The sequence below is a fragment of the Phragmites australis genome, chromosome 10, assembly GCF_958298935.1.
Source record: "Phragmites australis chromosome 10, lpPhrAust1.1, whole genome shotgun sequence".
Lineage (NCBI taxonomy): Eukaryota > Viridiplantae > Streptophyta > Magnoliopsida > Poales > Poaceae > Phragmites > Phragmites australis.
This window is the reverse complement of record NC_084930.1, coordinates 28,578,606-28,598,096: the sequence shown is the minus strand read 5'-3', so window position 1 is coordinate 28,598,096 and position 19,491 is coordinate 28,578,606. Positions and strand designations below refer to the sequence as shown.

General features: G+C 45.4%; 1 protein-coding gene, 1 long non-coding RNA gene and 1 pseudogene across 3 annotated transcripts; 2 read left to right on the top strand and 1 right to left on the bottom strand.

Annotated features, from left to right (window-relative positions):
• The first annotated feature begins 4,571 nt into the window (after positions 1-4,571).
• Positions 4,572-8,775, top strand: LOC133930583 (pentatricopeptide repeat-containing protein At1g62260, mitochondrial-like). 2 transcript variants are annotated; one of them, XM_062377256.1, is made up of 2 exons: positions 4,572-6,804; positions 7,091-8,775. In XM_062377256.1, exons 1-2 carry the CDS (start codon positions 4,864-4,866, stop codon positions 7,121-7,123), a joined length of 1,974 nt encoding a protein of 657 aa, XP_062233240.1. In that variant the 5' UTR covers positions 4,572-4,863; the 3' UTR covers positions 7,124-8,775. The 2 variants fall into 2 exon arrangements, with proteins under 2 accessions (XP_062233240.1, XP_062233239.1); XM_062377255.1 differs by lacking the exon at positions 7,091-8,775 and having other exon boundaries at positions 4,573-6,979.
• A 38-nt stretch (positions 8,776-8,813) lies between these two features.
• On the top strand, positions 8,814-10,438 carry LOC133930582 (uncharacterized). Its single transcript, XR_009911783.1, has 3 exons — positions 8,814-9,145; positions 9,327-9,463; positions 9,565-10,438. It is a non-coding gene; the product is annotated as an uncharacterized LOC133930582 (long non-coding RNA).
• A 76-nt stretch (positions 10,439-10,514) lies between these two features.
• Positions 10,515-18,655, bottom strand: LOC133883487 (ATP-dependent zinc metalloprotease FTSH 6, chloroplastic-like; annotated as a pseudogene).
• Between the last annotated feature and the right edge of the window lie 836 nt (positions 18,656-19,491).

Genomic DNA, 19,491 nt, shown 5'->3' with positions numbered 1-19,491 from the left:
TTTCTTAGCTCGAATATCTCACATAACATCCTCAATCACCACAACCTCAGTTCCTCCCTGAACCTAGTCGCCGAACCTCAGTTCCTCCCTGAACTTAGTTCGTTGATCCATCATCGATCACGTTCACCTTCGAGCAACACCTGCACATAAATCAAATAACAATCGAGTACGAGCACAAGTCCTTCCCGACTTGACTCAAGATCAATTCACGCAACACCACGCAAACTCCAAGTAAAATCAACACGCTAACATAAGCATACCCAACTAATAATAGCGCATCAAACTAACTATACTATCAAGCATATCTTAGCAACTTATGAACATCAACCAAATGTCATTATACTAAATCACTTTGCTCTGAAAATTTTATCAATCAAACCAATTTTTCATCAAATGATCTCACAGGTGCCCACCATTTTCTCAGGGTGAGGGCGCGATGCGCCGTCCGTGCACAGGCACGAAAGTCACGTGCACCAGGACTTTGGGTTGCTTGAGAGAGAGAGCTGAGAGAGAGGGAAAGGAGCAGGAGCACACGACGGGACATATGAGAGAGGCAAGTGGCTCACCGGCCGTCGCGGTGACGAGAGAAAGCGAGGCACGGCACTGGGTTGTGTTGGAGGAGAGGGAGGAAAGAGCGCTCATGGGTCCGGGCGTGGGCGAGCGCACGGGAGCAAGCCGGCGCGGCGCGGTGCGAGCTGGGCCAAGAGAGTGCGCGGGGGAGTTGGGCCGAGCACGCGTGGGCGAGGGAGGGAAAAGGGAGGGAGGAAAGAAGACCGGGCCGGCTAGCGCTTGGGCAAAAACAGAGAGGGAGAGGGAGATTGAGCCCGGGAGAATAAAGAGAAAAACAAAAGGAGAAATGGTTTTAGAATTAAATTTAACGAGTGATTTGAACTTGGATTTTAACTTTTGGACTAAGATCAATTCAAATAAATATATTTGAACTATGATTTAGGCTTGGATCCCGAGCTTTTTGGGATGATTAGAATTAAAGGATTCGAATTCGAATTGGATTTGAGCTAAATAGAATCTAAGAGTAGTTTTGAAATTAAGAGACATTCAATTTCAAAACTCACAAAGAACCACAAAAACCTCAAACCAAAGTATACTAACTAATTCAATGCAATGACTATTTTGAAACTGACTCTAGTGCATCCTATCACACTTAATACATATATGAATATATACATACTGGTATATATACATTCATATATCTATTTTTCTAATCTTAGCTAGTATACTTAATTATAAAAAGTTTTAATTTGGAATGAAATTTGTAATTAATTAACATATTTAAACTCAGGATGTTACACTCGGCTGCAAGAATGGATCGCCCCACCCCCCTCCTCTTCCCCTCCCTTACCCTCCGGTGGACATGGGCGCTACGGCCACCGCGAATGCGTTGACGTAGTAGCCTTCTGGGATGGCAACACCGGATTTGCTGTCGCGGGAGTTGACGATGCAGATCATGCACATCACCTTGTTGGCGTCCGGTGCCACCATGCAACACTTCCACATGAGCGTCGTGAGGAGGTCGAACATGGAAGTGCGAGCGTAGGTGCGGGGAGAGGTGAAGAGGAGATGGTGGCAAGGACCTGAGGAGGAGCAGACTCGGCTCGCGAGCCAAAGTGAGCTGGCTCGAGCCAGCAGTGAGCCCATTTTCCAGCTCGGTGAAGTAGTTGAGCCGAGCCAAGCTCGGCTCGCCTAAAGGCGAGCTGATGTGAGTCGAGCCGTGGCTCTCGTTTCCAACCCTATATGCGGGGATAATTTTACTAAAGCCGCACATAAATATTTGCATAATAATCCATCCTTATTCTGAACGTTACACAATATCATCGTACAATTATAAAATTATTTTAAAGATAAATCTATATAAATGATTTTAAGATTTTCAAATTAAATATTTTTTAAAACTATTATTAATTGTAGTTTTAAAAGTTTGATTGAACTTTTTTTAAAACACGTATATTTATAATGAAAGGGAGTAATGTACCAGCCAACTGTCGTACATTATGATGTGAGTGTACCTCATTTCGTTTGTTTTCTTTTTTTGAAAATGTACATCGTATGCTGTTTTGAAAATGTACCTTTTTAGCTATACGTACGGGGTCTCGTCAACTAGCCGGTTCTGATCAGCGCAAAGCAGTTAAAAACCCTGTGACCTTGCCGTTCTAGAATCAAGATCCTCTGACGTTGTGCAGTGGTCACTGACGCGTGAAGCCTACACGCAGTGACCACTGCCCTCTGACGTTACGTTTTATGGGGCCTTGTCGACTCGAGGTAATTCCATTCTAAATCTGAACTTGAGTTGGATCCTGATTTTAATCCTAGAGTTCTGTCAAATTCTCGCTTTGATCTGACCCAAACTCGATTGTAACCAGTGTATATCTGATCTTCGAAGGGTCGCACCTTTCATATAAATGTAAATTTCGGTGATCCTACGCAAAATTTAACAGCAATGTAATATTCGTCCATGGGTGAGAGAGAGAGAGCTGAGAGAGAGGGAAAGGAGCGGGAGCGCACGACGAGACAGGTGAGAGAGGCAAGTGGCTCACCGGCCGTCGCGATGGCGAAAGACAGCGAGGCGCAGCACTGGGTTGCGTTGGAGGAGAGGGAGGAAAGAGCACGCATGGGCGTGGATGTGGGTGAGCGCACATGAGCAAGCTAGAGAGAGCGCGGGGGGAGGGGGGAGTTGGGCCGAGGGCACGTGGGCGAGGGAGGGAAAAGGGAGGGAGGAAAGAAGACTGGACCGATTAGTGCTCGGGCAAAAACAGAGAGGGAGAGAGAGATTGAGCCCAGGAGAATAAAGAGAAAAACAAAAGGAGAATTGGTTTTAGAATTAATTTTAATGAGTGATAACTTTTGGATTAATATCAATTCAAATAAATATATTTGAACTATGATTTAGGCTTGGATCTCGAGTTTTTTGGGATGATTAGAATTAAAGGATTCGAATTCGAATTGGATTTGAGCTGAATAGAATCTAAGAGTAGTTTTGAAATTGAGAGACATTCAATTTTAAAACTCCACACAAAGAACCACAAAAACCTCAAACCAAATATACTAACCAATTTAATGCAAAGACTATTTTGAAACTGACTTTAGTGCATCTTATCACACTTAATACATATATGAATATATACATACTGGTATATATATATATTCATATATCTATTTTTCTAATCTTAGCTAGTCTACTTAATCATAAAAAGTTTTAATTTGAAGTGAAATTTGTAATTAATTAACATGTTTAAACTCAGGATGTTACACCCGGCTGTAGGAATGGATCGCCCCCCCCCCTCCTCTTCCGCTCCCCAACCCTTCGGTGGACATGGGCGCTACGGCCACCGGGAATGCGAACCTGTTGACGTAGTAGCCTTTTGGGATGGCAACACCGGATTTGCTGTCACGGGAGTTGACGATGCATATCATGCGCATCACCTTGTCGACGTCCGGTGCCACCTTGCAACACTTCCACAGGAGTGTCGTGAGGAGGTCAAATGTGGAAGCGTGTGAGGGTAGGTGCAGGGAGAGGTGAAGAGGAGATGGTGGCGAGGAAGTGAGGAGAAGACTCGGTTCACGAGCCAAAGTGAGCTGGCTCGAGCCAGCGGTGAGCCCATTTTCCAGCTCGGTGAAGTAGTCGAGCTAAGCTTGGCTCGACTCATCTAGAGACGAGCTCATGTGAGTCGAGCCATGGCTCGACTTGGCTCATTTCCAACCCTATATGCGGGGACAATTTAACTAAAGTCGCATATAAATATGAGCATATTAATCCATTCTTGTTCTCACCGTATAATTATAAAATTATTTTTAAGATAAACCTACGTAAATGATTTTAAGATTTTTAAATTAAATATTTTTTAAAACTATTATTAATCGTAGTTTTAAAAGTTTGATTGAGCTTTTTTTTAAACAACGTGTATTTATAATCAAAGGGAGCAATATACAAGCCAACTGCCGTACATTATGATGTGAGTGTACCTCATTTCGTTTGTTTTCTTTTTTTGAAAATGTACTTCGTATGCTGTACGTACGGGGTCTTGTCAACTAGCCGGTTCTGATCAGCGCAAAGCGGTTAAAAACCCTGTGACTTTGCCGTTCTATGGGGCCTTGTCGACTCAAGAGGTAATTCCATTCTAGATCTGAACTTGAGTTGGATCCTGATTTTAATCATAGAGTTATGTCAAATTCTCGTTTTGATCTGACCCAAACTCGATTGCAACCAGTGTATATCTGATCTTCGAAGGGTCGCACCCTTCGTATAAATGTAAATTTCGGTGATCCTACGCAAAATTCAACATCAATGTAATGTTCGTCCATGGGTGATGTGTTTTATGCCAAAAATATATGTTCAACATCAATGTAAAGTTTGTCCATATAAGATGTGTTTTATGTCAAAACTATATGCACATTTCTAACAATCTACTTTAGCGCCCGTATACATACAAATTGATTCATTTTGCATTAAGAATAAAAGTATGTACTTTATTTATAATTGTATTAGAGTTCAGATTTTTGTTTGATCAATTCGATTACTTGCGGAACTTCGTTAGTGCTCTGCTACACTTCCTGAAGCTCCTTGTAGATCGCCATATCCTATCAACCTTTGAAGGGGTTCGCCGCTCCATTGGTGATGCAATCCAGGAATTCGATTCTCAAGTGCGCGTCTCCGGATCGGATCTGCTTGGGGCGTCTTCGAGCTGCCGGACGAGGAAATTTCGACGGACCAGCGAAACGGCGACGATGGACGCCGCACTTATGTCGGCCGGATGACCCAGCAGATGCCGCTGACGTCGGTCGTCTGACCCCGTCAGATTCGGGCTAAACCCAACCCGAGCCCCATATAGCGCTGCTGGTCCGTGCCTGATGCGGAGATGGCCGCCTCGCATCCCGGCGGCCGTCGCTCACCGCCGCACCGGCGCCGCGGCCTCTGCTGCGGCCCCCACCGACGACCTCGTCCGCCAACACAACCGCTCCCTCGCGGCGCTCCTCCGCCGCGGCCGCTTCGCCGCCGCACGGCGCCTCTTCGACGCGCTCCCGGCCCGCTCCGTCGTCACCTGGAACTCGCTCCTCGCGGCGCTCGCCCGCCGCGGCGGCGACGTCCGCGCCGCGCGTGACTTCTTCGACGCCATGCCCGTCCGCGACGCCGTCTCGTGGAACACGCTCCTCGCCGCGTACGCGCGCTCGCTGCACCCGGACCACCTCGCCGCCGCGCGCCGCCTGTTCGACGAAATGCCCCAGCGCGACACTGTCACGTGGAACACCCTCCTCGGCGCCTGCGCTCACCGAGGGCTCATGGACGATGCCCAGAAGCTGTTTGACGAGATGCCACACAGGAACACTGCTTCTTGGAACACCATGGTCACCGGGTTCTTTGCTGTTGGGCAGGTGAGGAAGGCATTGGACGTGTTTGAGGCGATGCCTGTCAAGGACTCTGCATCGCTGTCCACACTGGTCTCTGGGTTTACCAAGAATGGCTGGCTGCACAAGGCTGAGGAGCTGTTGACAAAGCGCTTGAGGGTGATGGACATGGACAAGGCTGTTGATGCTTACAACACTCTGATTGCTGCTTATGGACAAGTTGGGAGGGCTAGTGATGCAAGAAGATTGTTTGATATGATACCAAAAGCACAGCGCCAACACAAGGTACATAAGAGGAGGGTGTTTGAGAGGAATGTTGTGTCGTGGAACTCGATGTTGATGTGCTATATCAGAACTGGAGAGATTTGCTCAGCTAGGGCATTGTTTCACGAGATGCCAGATAAGGACTTGGTGTCATGGAACACTATGATTGCAGCATATACTCAAGCCTCAGACATGAAGGAGGCAGAGAAGCTGTTTTGGGATGTCCCAGACCCTGATGCAGTTACTTGGAATTTAATGATACGAGGATTCACACTAAAGGGGGAGGTGGAACATGCTCGGGGATTCTTTGATAGGATGCCAGAGCATGGAACCATCACGTGGAATACAATGATATCTGGTTATGAGCAAAATGGGGACTATGATTGTGCAATCAAGCTATTTCAAAGGATGCTAGAACTTGGTGAGAGGCCTGATCGCCACACTTTCTCTTCAGTTCTAGCAGCATGTGCTTCACTTGCTATGTTGCGCCTTGGGGCTCAGCTCCACCAACTTATTGAGAAGTCATGTCTGCCAGATATCGCAATCAGCAATGCACTTATAACAATGTACTCCAGATGTGGCGAACTAACCAATGCGAAGGTCATCTTCAAGCAGATGCGTACACAAAAAGATTTAGTTTCTTGGAATGCACTGATAGGAGGTTATGAGCACCATGGCCGTGCTACAGAAGCCTTGCAGCTGTTTGAGGAGATGAGGAGTGCCAAGGTTATGCCAACTCACATAACTTTCATTTCTCTCCTGGGTGCATGCGGAAATGCTGGCCTTGTCTCCGAAGGACGGATGGTTTTTCATACCATGGTTCACGAGTATGGCCTTGCTGCTAGGGTTGAGCACTATGCTGCATTCGTCAATCTCATAGGACGATATGGCCAGCTTGAGGATGCATTGGAGGTGATAAAGAGCATGACAATTGCTCCAGACCGATCTGTGTTGGGGGCATTCCTCGGAGCTTGCACTGCTAAAAAGAACAAACCTCTGGCTCAGATGGCCGCCAAGGCATTATCCAAGATTGATCCTGAGAGTTCTGCTCCATATGTTCTGATGCATAACTTGCATGCCCATGAGGGGAGGTGGGGAAGTGCATCTGTGGTTAGGGAAGACATGGAACGGCAAGGTATTCACAAGCATCCTGGGTACAGCTGGATTGATCTGCACGACAAGGTGCATGCCTTCATCTCAGGGGATACCTCGCATCCCCTTACCCTGGAGATTTTTTCAGTGTTAGAATGTTTTTATAGGTCATGTAGAGATTGGAGCTAGATGATACAGCGAAATTGTTGTATTTGGAACAGAGAAGAGGTTTTGCAATGTAGAAACAAGCTTTGTCTTTCTTCAATTCTTTTTGTCCTGTACATGTCTCACTCATGTAAGGTTTATACCTTTCTAATAATTAAAACACACTCTTTTGAAGTACTTGAGTTTTGACATTGTGTTTGAACCATTGTAGATCCATGTGTCCACTCCTGGTCAGATTTCATAACTTGACGCTGGAGAACAAAAACAGACTCATGTAAATGGTTCACTTTTCCATAATGCAGTGATTTGCCTGCCTTTGGGGTTTGGATAGCGTGGCACCCAGGATTGAGTGAAACCTCTCTCTCTCTCTCTCTCTCTCTCTCTCTCTCTCTCTCTCTCTCTCTCTCTCTCTCTCTCTCTCCATTTTCTACCTCTTAAATGAATATATAATGCCATGGACATCCAAGAAAAGTACTATTATATGAATAAAGAAAAAATCTTAGCCTAGATCCAAAAACATGCCATGGACATCCAAGAAAAGTAGGAGTATTTTGATTGAGTAGCACTAGTCGATTCAGGTGGTTGTTCTATATAAACTCAAATAGGTAAAGGAGATAAATTTTTATAGATAATGGTAAAGGAAACCTATAGGGTAAAGTTTTCTTCGAAAAAATTTATAGGGTAAAAGTAATAGATACTTCCTCTGATCCCTTATATAAGTCATCTAGCTATTCTCAGATGAACTAAATACTCCCTCGGTCTCAAAATAGATGACATTTTAACCTATTCTACAATATTCAAAATATATAATATTTTATAATTTTAAGGTAACTTTAGTTCAAGTTTTCAGTCTTACCCTTACATTAAGTAACTTCCTTCTCTATAAAAATCTCATTTCTTATGCAATTAATGGTATTAAAAGAGGGTAAGATGGTAATTTTATCTTTTATCTTAATACTTGTGCTCAGCTTTGAAACATTATCTTTTTTGAGACGAAGGGAGTATAAGTCCATCAACAACTCTAATGCATCTTTTTACCTCTACTTTCCTGTTTTTCTCCTATATAAATGCACCTAATCAATGGAGTAAACAAGCTAATTACCTTAATAATGACATTGAATGAAGCACAATAGGGTATTTGCATCATCTACCTTAGTTTGTGTGCATAAGTCTAAATGGACTTATATCTATACTCCTATAAAATGCACGAGTTGTGATAGATCTGATCGATCTTCATCATCCACCCGAATTGAACAAACAGTCAGCGTGCAAAATTGGATCACATTCCTCCTTTCAAAAATACATTCAATCTCCCATTATTTATCTTCTATACTTAGGCGACCAATATTTGCCTTACATACATTTCGAAAATACATTCAATCCTCTATTATTTGCCTTCCACATCTAGAAGTCAAATATTTATCTTTCATATATTTACCGTTATGTTTCTCCAGAGGGTGTGCTGCCTCCTGCACTTCACCTACAACGCCAGCTTTCTCCAGAGGGTGCGTCGCCTCCCGCACTTCGCTTACAATGTCGACTTTCTGAAGAGGGTGTGATGCCGCCCGTACATCGCCTCCACCGCCATTTACCACGAAGGTCGCCTCCATCGTGTTATCTTTACACCAAAGTACTATGCAAAAATTATTTTTATCTCCTCATAAATCGGTCACTATCTTGATTATTCTCACAACGTTGCTACAGATGGTCAACTCTGAACAATATAGTTCCCTCCACTCTCCTGTTCAGATACTCATCATTCTCCTACTTCCTAAAATTACTTGTGAATTTCGTGTATGCAAATCTCTCAATATTATGGTATATTTTTTTATTTCTTCGGATTGTTATATTCTAGATTGATTCTACATGTGTGAAATACGTGTGTAGTTGCCAGTATGAGATCAAAGAAGTACTTTGCAATTTCCAATGCAATTTCCAATAACAAGATGCTATGGATGGATGGCTAAAGACTAGTAGTACTACTACTACACATCCGCTCATGCAAGTGGAAAGAAATCTTGAACTGAATCTAGCCGAAAGGCTTTGATTGGCCACTATCCATGCTCTCTAATGCACAAACCCCAAAGGCATGCTCTACAATTACCAAAAAACTAATTACTCCTTGCATGGTTTTTAATAGCCGTTTCCATTTGCCCAATGATCTCAAGATTTAAGAGTCGCATTTGTCTCCCATCTTCTCCATATTCTGCTGGCTGCCCACCACTCCAGCATCCCTCGGAAGCATGGAGGCCAACCAAGAAGACAGGTACTCCTACACTTGTTGTTCTTGCAACGAACATATTGTCATCCATGTTCTTGGCTGTATAGAATATTAGTATAGCTTTTTTACAGTAAGATGAGAGTGCAACAAACATCAGAATGTAATCTAGGGTTTTCTCTTTATTCCCCCCGCCCCCCCCCCCCCCCCCCTCTTTTGCATGTAACAGCTTATGGCCTTATTGGACAAGTGCTTGGGCTGATAACTACCTGCTTGAAGAGGAAGCGCTCCTGTCCGGCGTGTCCTTCCCAAGTTTGCACTTCGAACCATCCTGGCCTACCATTACGCCAGGCAACGTTTTGCAAGGTATGTTTCTTTTTTTTTTTTTATGGAATTCGGATTCATGCAAGACAAGGGCAGCACCGTCCGAACTTGTAGAGCTCAATGCATTGATCCATGCGACGCAGGTGAGCTCGACGCCGTCTTTGAGGATGATGTCCTGAGGCATTAGGATGAGATGGAACAAGCTGGCAACAAGATAGAAGAAAGCCAAAACAGGTTGCTTCTGCTGTGTTACAGTGAAGAGAAGGATGTGTCCTCCAACTCCAAGATCATCAGAGCAGACCGTACCGGATTGGAGGAGAAGGCCGTGACGTTCAAACTCGTGTCGCGGTACTTTTACATTCCGATCATGCAGGCGGCATGAGAGCTCAACGTCGGGCTCACCCTCCTGAAGAAAAGGTGCAGGGAGCTGGGCATCCCCAGGTGGCCACACCGCAAGATGAAGAGCTTGCAGACTCTCATCAACAATGTCCAGGTCCCTCCTTCCTCCGCAGTTTCATGACTGCAATGCTCTGCATCAGATAGAATTTTGCATTCCTTTCGGTCGACGCGTGAGCCTTGCGGACAGGGTCGATCGTGCTGCAGGTCCTGCAGGAGGCGGGCAAGGCGACCGGGGAGGGGCAGCTGAGGGCGGTCGTGGAGATGCTGCAGCAGGAGAAGCAGGTCCTGGAGCAGAGGCCGTATGTGCAGCTGGAGGAGAAGACCAAGAGGCTCAGTCAGGCCTGCTTCAAGGCCAACTACAAGAAGAGACGGCTCTTGGCTCACGAAGCCGGAGAGACACCAAGAATCCAGAAGTACTGATCCCAAGCAACTTATATAGGAGTAACGAGGTCCTTTAGCAAGCGTCATCACGGGGATTCAGCTTATCCTATGTCTCTTTTTGCCTCATATCGTTTTTATGCTGAATGTAGTACCAGTAGTAATCTTAACAGAACGGGCATCAACTCCTCCTTGCATCAAAAGAGTTCACCGTGTATCAAGTATCTTTAGTACATGGCATTGCATTTTTACACTACGCTATGCTATTGCTATCTTTCCACACTACAGTACACAATACCACTACTCTTCCGAAGCTTCAAGCAGTGACCAGGTCTGTCAGGGCCGCCGTTTCTCTCTGCTCCTTACCAATGCCCACGTACTCCGACAAGTTCGCCCTGAACTCGTCGCCGGTGAGCGTCTCCTTCTCCATGAGCACGTCCACCAGCTGGTCGATCGCCGCCCGGTTCCTCCTGACGTGCGCCTTGGCGACCTCGTACGCCTGGTCGATGATGTGCTTCACGGCCCTGTCGATGTCGGCGGCAAGCTTCTCGGACATGGAGTTCCTGGCCAGCATCCGCAGCACGACGTCGCCGCTCTGCGCGGCCGGCTCCGTGAGCGCCCACGGCCCGATCTCCGACATCCCGAACGTGATCACCATCTTCTGCGCCACCTGGGTTGTTGGAGCTAACCTTGATATTGTGTATATTTTTCGAAAACGGGGAACCCCATATCCAATACCGGAATAACGGAAGCATCCATCGTTTGAAGTTTTACAGCATAAAAGACATGAGGTAAGACCATAACCGAAAAGAAAAACGGACAAGTGGGTGAGGCGAAAATAGTCTAACACAGACAAAGTCTTATCTAGCAGAAAACATTTAGGAAGCTGCAACATTATAGAGGAAAGTCATTCATCCCAGATCAGCATGAGAATCAAAATCAACCAGAATACCACAAGACTAGAGTGAGTATTCCATCAACCTTCCACGTCCTCAGTTTCCTAATCCTCGGCAGATCGTCATCTTGAAGCCTAAGAAGGTGGCCTCCAGGAGAAGCTTGGGGTGGCTGTTGCCGAGCCAGCAATTGTGACACAGATTGCAGCAGATCATGAGCACCACGGATCCGCTCCTCTTTGCTCATATCTTTGAGAAGTTCTGCTCAAAAAGTAAGAAAGGAACAAGCACGGAAAATAATATCACTAGGGTGACAGAGTAGTTTTTTCTCGAAGCAAGTACTATTCCTAGCTTTTCAAATAGACCAACAGATAGCAACAAGACCCATAGTAGTAAAATTTTTATCCATATTCAACAAAGAATCAAGCCAAGTATAGTATTGCGAAATGGAGCCAGGAATAGTACAAGCACCTAACCAGTAGACCACTAAACTCCAAACTGCCTTGGCAATAGGGCATAGGAAGAATAGATGTATGCAGCTCTTGGGCTGGGTAAAAAATAACAAGTACCATCACCAACCCAATTCCTCCTAATCATATTATCTTTAGTAAGTATAGCATTTTGTTCTAGAAGCTAAAGAAAGATTTTAATCTTTTCAGGTATCTTAGCTCTCCAAACATGATTAAGTGGTTGGTTGAGAGTGTCTCTCATCAACCAGCTATATAAAGATTTGACAGTAAAATGCATGTTTATTACGTTAGTTTACATGTGAGTAGATGTGTAGTTATTGGCATTGTAGCAGTACAAGAGCCGGTGGATAAGAGGAGCTAGGTGTGCGAGATGTGCGAGTTGCAGTCTTGAACCGGCCGGAACAGATGCTCAGCGAGAAGCTGCGCTGTGTGAAACGGCAAGAGCGTGCGTGTGTTGCTGTCAAGAACATAAATGCACATGATGTTAGGAGCTAGCTAGTTGCATGTTAGTTTCTGATTGTGTACGTGCATGTAGATTTTTGGTATTGAGTTTGCACGATAGATTGTTCTGGCTTGGACTTGATTGAGTCTGTTAGGAGTTGGAATTTTGTTAGCAGGTCGGTTAGGATTAGTTGGTCAAAGCCATGAAGCGAGAACGTAGGATGGCACGTTGGGAGTTCGTGGCTGAAGAATCGGGCTATCAGTCCATGTAATCCTCGCGTCTTTTTGCTTATTTAAACAACAGAGAAAAACGCTGCGACAGAATGTTCCGAGCAGCACCGAAATAGTCTTGCATGAGAGCAGGGAGGTGAGAGATTCACCAGCTGCGCGTCGCCTTCCAGGTCATCTTGCGTGAGTAGCGAGCGAGGACGCAGCCAACATGCGTCACCTGCTGCAGGTCTCCCGCCGCGCCCGTGGTCACCTCGGGCTCCCCGAAGATCACATCCTCCGCGGCGCGCCCGCCCACGATGCGCGCGGAGATCTGCTGCTTGGACACCAGCGTCGGGTCCTCCCCCGGCATGAACCACGTCAGCCCGCGCGCGTGCGCCCGCGGGATCAGGTCACCTTCTGCACCGCGTCGTGCCCCGGCATCAGCTTCCTGCATGCGCGCGCGCACAAATCGATTAGCATTTGATGTGATCATGGCGATGGAAAATTGACTTTGGACAAGGAAAGTTCGATTAGTCTACTTACGCGCAGACGACGTGGCCGATCTCGTGGTAGGCGACGAGCATCTTGCTTTTTCCGTCGGTCATGCTGGTGCCCTCGAGGCCCGCGACGATACGGTCGATGGAGTCGTCGATCTCCTTGACGGTGATGCGGTCCTTGCTGCGGCAGCCGGCGAGGATGGCGGCCTCGTTCATGAGGTTGGCGAGGTCGGCGCCACTGAACCCGGGGGCCACTGAACCCTCAGCGTGATCCCCGTGTTGGGTTCCATCTGGAACTTGGCCTTCGACTTCCCAAGCCCGAACGGCAGGCCTGGCCCACCGCCGGCGCCCGGGTAGTTGTTCATGTTCACCGACTGCAGGAAGCCAGGAATAAGGCGAGGAAGAGGAGCGAGAAGCCAAAGTTGAGGAGGAAATCGAGAAACATGAGCCCGAGGTTGGGCTCCACTGGGTGCGTCGCGAAGTCGACGCCGTTGTCCCGCAACTTCCGGACCAGCTCGGCGGGGAGCCCCGGGAGCTGCACCCGCACGCGGTTGTTAGATGTAATCTACTTGTTAATTTTATGTTTAGCTGGTAGTCTAAGCTTAAGTTACAAAATTGATATGAGTTACGTTGTAGTATAGGAGTTATAGTCTCTGTAATATATTAATATGTACTGTGTAGTGCTGACTAGCAGTTAAAAAAAAATCACTCGACTGGTGACTCATAAAAAAGGAGCTACTCAGTTCTGAAAGGTGCCTACAAAATAAAAAAACAAAAAGAGAGGCTTGCTTGCAAGTAAGCAGCGCTTTGCCAAGCTCCTGCGTGTTCTTCACTTTGAATTGCTTTCTTCTTCCTCGTGTCCACCTCGAGTTCCAGTAATAGCGTGAGTTTAAAAGGGCTTGATTCAACATCTGGCATCAGAGCCAGGTGTGGCTGGTGAAGAGGTGATCATCGGCGTTGGAAGCTCAAGTACCAGCCGGCAACTAGAGATATGTCAGGCGGTGGTGCTATGAAGGAGAGCTCATGTGGGATTCCGTATCCCATGCTGACGCGAAGCAATTTTTCGGCTTGGTCGATCAAGATGCAGGCCATGTTAGAGGCAAATGATTTGTAGGATGTTGTAGATCTCGAAGATTCAAAGGCGACGGTGGATGCAAAGAAAAACAGGGTGGCACGTGTAGCCATCTTCAGCACCATTCCGGAAGACGTGCTCTTCCTTGTCGCGAAGAAGGACAGTGCAAGGGAGGTCTGGAGAGTTCTGAAAACTATGTTTCTTGGGGCTGATCGCGTTCAAGAAGTAAGGGTGCAAACGCTTCGTGAGGAGCTAGACAGCCTGAAGATGAAGAGCAGTGAGACCGTGGAGGATTTTGCTCTCAAGGTTGGCACTCTTGTCAGCAAAATCAGGGAGCTTGGAGATGAATTGGAAGATATCTATGTGGTGAAAAGGATGTTGCGTTCTCTTCCTAATAGGTTTTTGCAAATTGTTAGTTCAATTGAGCAATTTGCTGATCTTAAAACCATGTCTGTGGAGGAGCTGATTAGGCGTCTTAAAGCGCATGAAGAGCGCCTCCGTACCACTGATGAAGGTGAGGGTGAGTAGCTACTGCTCACAAGAGCTCAGTGGAGAGCTATGGAGGTGAAGAGCAGAAGTGATGCATCTTGCAGTGGCACCAGAAGAGGAGGTTTTGTGGCCGTGGCAGGGGCCGCGAGCGTGGACGAGGCCGTGGTCGTAGCGATGGTGAGCGGACCATAGAGGAGAAGCCTAAATTCGATAAGAAGAAAGTGCACTGCTATAATTGCCAAAACTTCAGTCACTTCTCATGGGAGTGTCGCAGTAAAAAGAAAGAAGAGAAGGCACTTCTAGTGGAGAAGGAAGATAATGAACCTGCACTGTTAATTGCTGAGACATGTGAACTAATATATCCTTTGGAAAAGGTGATGCAGAGTGTACTTCTTAATGAAGAGAAGCTGATGCCAATGCTTTATGATGAAGAGAGCCGAGATAACCACCTTTGGTATCTTGACACCGGTGCGAGAATCATATGACTGGCAGCCGTGACGCATTTGTGAACCTGGATATGTCAGTTGGAGGTGTTGTGAAGTTTGGTGATGGGTCGATGGTGAAAATTCATGGACGTGGCACTGTCCTGTTTCAGGGTCTTGAGAAGGAGCACAAGGCCATCACTGATGTCTACTATATACCACGATTGCAGAGCAATATTATTAGTTTGGGGCAACTTGAGGAAAATGGTTGCAAATCTGTGCTTAGAGATGGTTACTTGAGGGTTTATGATACTGATGGCACGCTTCTTATTAAGGTAAAGAGAGAGAAAAAATAGGTTGTACATGCTCAATCTTGAGCACACACAACCAGTTTGTCTTGTGGCTAAATACAAAGAGAAGGAGTGGTTGTGGCATGCAAGGTATGGTCATATGAATTTTCAAGCACTTAGAGAGATGTCTCAGTCACAGATGGTTGAAGTTTGCCATTTATCAACCATGTTGAGCAGCTGTGTGAAGCATGTTTGGCAGGCAAGCAACATCGAATCCCATTTCCACAATAAACGCATTACCGAGCTAAACAACATTAGAGTTGGTACATGCTGATATTTGTGAGCCGATTACACCAACAACTCCAGGAGGCAAGAAGTATTTTCTATTAATGGTAGATGATTATTCACGTTACATGTGGATTATGCCGCTAAAAAGCAAAGATGAGGCATTCATGGCATTTAAGAAGATTGAAGCAGTGGCTGAACTTGAGTCATGTCACAAGTTAAAAGGCTTGAGGACTGACAGAGGTGGTGAATTTATGTCAAAGGAGTTCAAGAGCTATTGTGAAGCAAAGGAAATCAAGAGATTCCTTACTGCACCATATTCACCACAACAAAATGGTGTTGTAGAGCGGCGAAATCAGACTATTGTGTCCATGGCAAGGTGCATGCTTAAGAACAAGCATATGCCCAACAGGTTTTGGGGAGAAGCTGTAACAACTGCTGTGTATTTGCTTAATCGAGGTATGACACAAAGCCTGGAAGGAAAGACGTCATTTAAAGCATGGTTTCACAGAAAACCAAGTATACGCCACCTCTAGACATTTGGTTGTTTTGTGCATGTCAAGGTGGTAAAGCCTCATTTGAAAAAGATTGAAGACATGAGTTGTCCAATGGTGTTTCTTGGTTATGAGCCAGGAACAAAAGCTTATAGAGTATATGATCCCAAGGCAAATAAATTACATGTGACTCAAGATGCAATTTTTGAAGAAGATAAAGAGTGGAAATGGGAGACAGAGTCAGTGCAAAGTGATGACGAACAAGGTATCGGAGAATCTTTTACTGTGCATTATGAAACTAACTTTCCTACAGGTGATATACCTTTGGAGAACACAGGAGTTGAGGCACACTTTGAGTCAACTAGTCTGTCATCTAACGCTGCAACACAGACAATTACACTAATTAGTACTGCTTCACATGAGGAAAGTCCTACAGCAAGCACACCACATGCTGCTACTTTAGCAGCTAGTGAGACATCATCTTCATCAACAACGCCTCAATCCAATGGGCCATAAGGATTCCGTCCTCTTCAAGAGGTACTTGACAGAACCTCTCAAGTTAAACTTGATTTTGATGAATTATATTTTGTGGGGTCAGAAGAACCTGCAACTTTTGATGAAGCCATGAAAGAAAAATGTTGGAAGGAGGCTATGGAGGAAGAGATGAAATCTATCCATGAAAATAGTACATGGGAACTTGTTGATTTGCCACCTGGGTGTAAACCAATTGGGTTGAAATGGGTTTTCAAATTGAAGAAAGATTCACTGGGAAATATTGTGAAGCATAAAGCCAGATTAGTGGCTAAAGGATATGCTCAACGTCAGGGAGTGGATTATGATGAAATATTTGCACCGGTTGCGAGAATTGAAACTGTGAGGCTACTAATTGCAATGGCAGCTCATAGTGGTTGGGAAGTACATCATATGGATGTTAAATCTGCTTTTCTTAATGGGGAGTTAAGGGAGGAAGTGTTTGTGTCACAACCACCTGGGTTTATTGACAGCAAACCTGAGAAGAAGGTGCTAAAGCTGAGAAATGCTCTTTATGGGCTTCGACAAGCACCTAGAGCATGAAATTACAAGCTAGACAAGACATTAACATTACTTAGTTTTGAGATAAGTCCACTTGAGCATGTTGTATATAGAAAGGTCAAAGGTGATTCTAATTTGCTGATTGGTGTGTATGTTGATGACTTAATCATTACTGGATCAAGTGATAATGATATTACTGAATTTAAGAGTCAGATGAATGAAGAAACTATTTAGTATGAATGATCTTGACTTGCTGAGTTATTATTTGGGAATTGAGGTAAAACAAACCAAGGAGAGGATCACCTTATGTCAGGTCAGTTATGCAGCAAAAATACTTGAGCAATCAGGTATGAAAGAATGTAATCCATGTCATACCCCCATGAAGAATCGTCTGAAATTGAGCAAGAAAAGTGAAGATCACCAACAAATTCTACTGAGTACAGAAGAATAGTTGGAAGTTTGCGATATTTAGTGAATACAAGACCGGATATTGCATATGCAGTAGGCATTGTAAGCAGATTTATAGAGGCTCCAACCACTAAACATCTAGCAGTAGTAAAGCACATATTGAGATATGTGAAAGGCACTTTAAATTTTGGATGTTGTTATGAGAAAAATGGTGAATTGGAGACCAAACTTATGGGTTACAGTGATAGTGATTTTGCTGGTGATACAAATGATCGTAAAAGCACTACAGGAGTTATTTTCTTCTTTGGTTCAAGTCTAATTACTTGGATGTCACAAAAATAAAGAATTGTGGCACTTTCAACCTGTGAAGCAGAATATATTGCTGCAACAACAGCTGCATATCAGGGAATATGGTTAAGTCGCTTATTGGCTCATCTGAAGAGAGAAGAACCAAGGAGAGTCAAATTGTTGATGGACAATAAGTAAGCGATTGCACTTTGCAAGAATCCAGTCTATCATGATAGGAGCAAACATATTGACACTAGATATCATTTTATACATGAATGTGTCGATTATGGAAGAATTGAAGTGGAATACATCAAAACAGATAATCAATTGGCTGATTTATTAACCAAAGCACTCAGTCATGCCAAGTTTGTTGAACTACGTCAAAAACTTGGAGTAAGAGATGTGAAAGAAAAACAACTAGATTAGGGGGTGATGTGTTGGATGTAATCTAGTTGCTGATTTTGTGTTCAGCCGGTAGTCTAAGCTTAAGTTACGAAGTTGATATGAGTTACTTTGTAGCATAGGAGTTACAGTCTCAGTAATATATCAATATGTACTGTGTAGTGCTGACTAGCAGATTAAAAAGAAGTCACTCGATTGATGACTCATATAGAGAAGGAGCTACTCAGTTCTGGAAGGTGCGTGTAAAATAAAAAAACAGAGAGAGACTTGTTTGCAAATAAGCAGCGCTTTGCCAAGCTCTTGCGTATTTTTTACTTTGAGTTGCTTTCTTCTTTCTCGTGTTCGCGTCGAGTTACAATAATAACGTGAGTTTAAAAGGGCTTGATCCCTCGCCAGCGCCGGGTCGTCCACTTCGACGACCGCTACCATGCCGTTCTCGAAGAAGTCCACCTTCCTCACCACGCCGGCGTTGAGGTAATCCAGGAACCGCGAGTAGAACATCCGGTTCGACGTCACCTCTCCGGCGCCAACGCGGGCGCCACTGCCTCAGCCCGCGCCCGCCCCGGTTTTGCCGCGGCGAGGCCTAGGCCCGCGGACTGCAGCAGCCTTCTCCTGCTGAGAACCGCGGCGGCGTCTGACGACGACGGAGGCGTGGCCTTGGCCGCGGGAGGTGACCGCTTCTGCGGCAATTGCTTAGACACGTCCTGCGCCCGGCAGATCGGCAGGCGGCTCATCCTGGTCAGAGACATGGCCGTCGGCGACATCGGCAACTAGCTAGATTACCGAGGACTGACTGCTTGCGTTCAAGCTACTACCGACTACCCAGGACTGACTACTGTGCAATGCAACTGCAGCGTCGTGCCCTTGGAATTTTTTAGGGAACGGACGGCGAGCCCTGGTTTAAATAGCTTCACGTCGCGCGATGGACAGTGTTCGAGTGGATGATGGTGAATGCCTGCTCGTGTGTGACGACAACTTCGCACCGATTTGAGATGTTTTTTTGGGAAATAATTGTATGAGAACTGGTCTCATTTATTTAATAGCTAGATTCAATTTATGATATAACATGTGGCAAAAATTGTTATAAAGTATATGAATGAGTTAGAGAAAATCATAAATAGAAAAACAATAAATAAATAAAATATCACATGTCCGCTTCGAGTAGCGTCTAGAACGCGTCGCTGAGCGGGCGCATAATTCCGTCGTCCCGGGGTGCGAATCCGGGCGGGGCGCAATCGTGTGGCTTGCGTCCGCCGGCTCCGCAGGCCAGTAGTCTACAGCAGCCAGGAACGTCCAGTAGTCTGGTGGGTTTTGGTCGCGCCGTGCGCCGGGCCACACGGCTGGGCTCGCCGCGCCCGTGCGTTAGGCCCGCGCGGCTGCACGCGTAGCAGCGTGTGGATGTGCCACTTGTCTATCGCCGGCGGAAACAGATGGTGAGACGCGCAGAATTTTTTATTTTTTTACTTTTAAATAAAAAATTATATATATATATTAGTTTTGAAAAATTATAAATCTAGACTACTGTCATCCGTTAGAAAGGTAACACCAACAAACGACAAGTTTAAAAATAAAAAAAGTTATGTTCTAATGCTCTCAAAAT

Coding starts and splice junctions, on each gene's coding strand:
- LOC133930583 (XM_062377255.1), top strand. CDS start 4,864: ATGCGGAGATGGCCGCCTCGCATCCCGGCGGCCGTCGCTCACCGCCGC.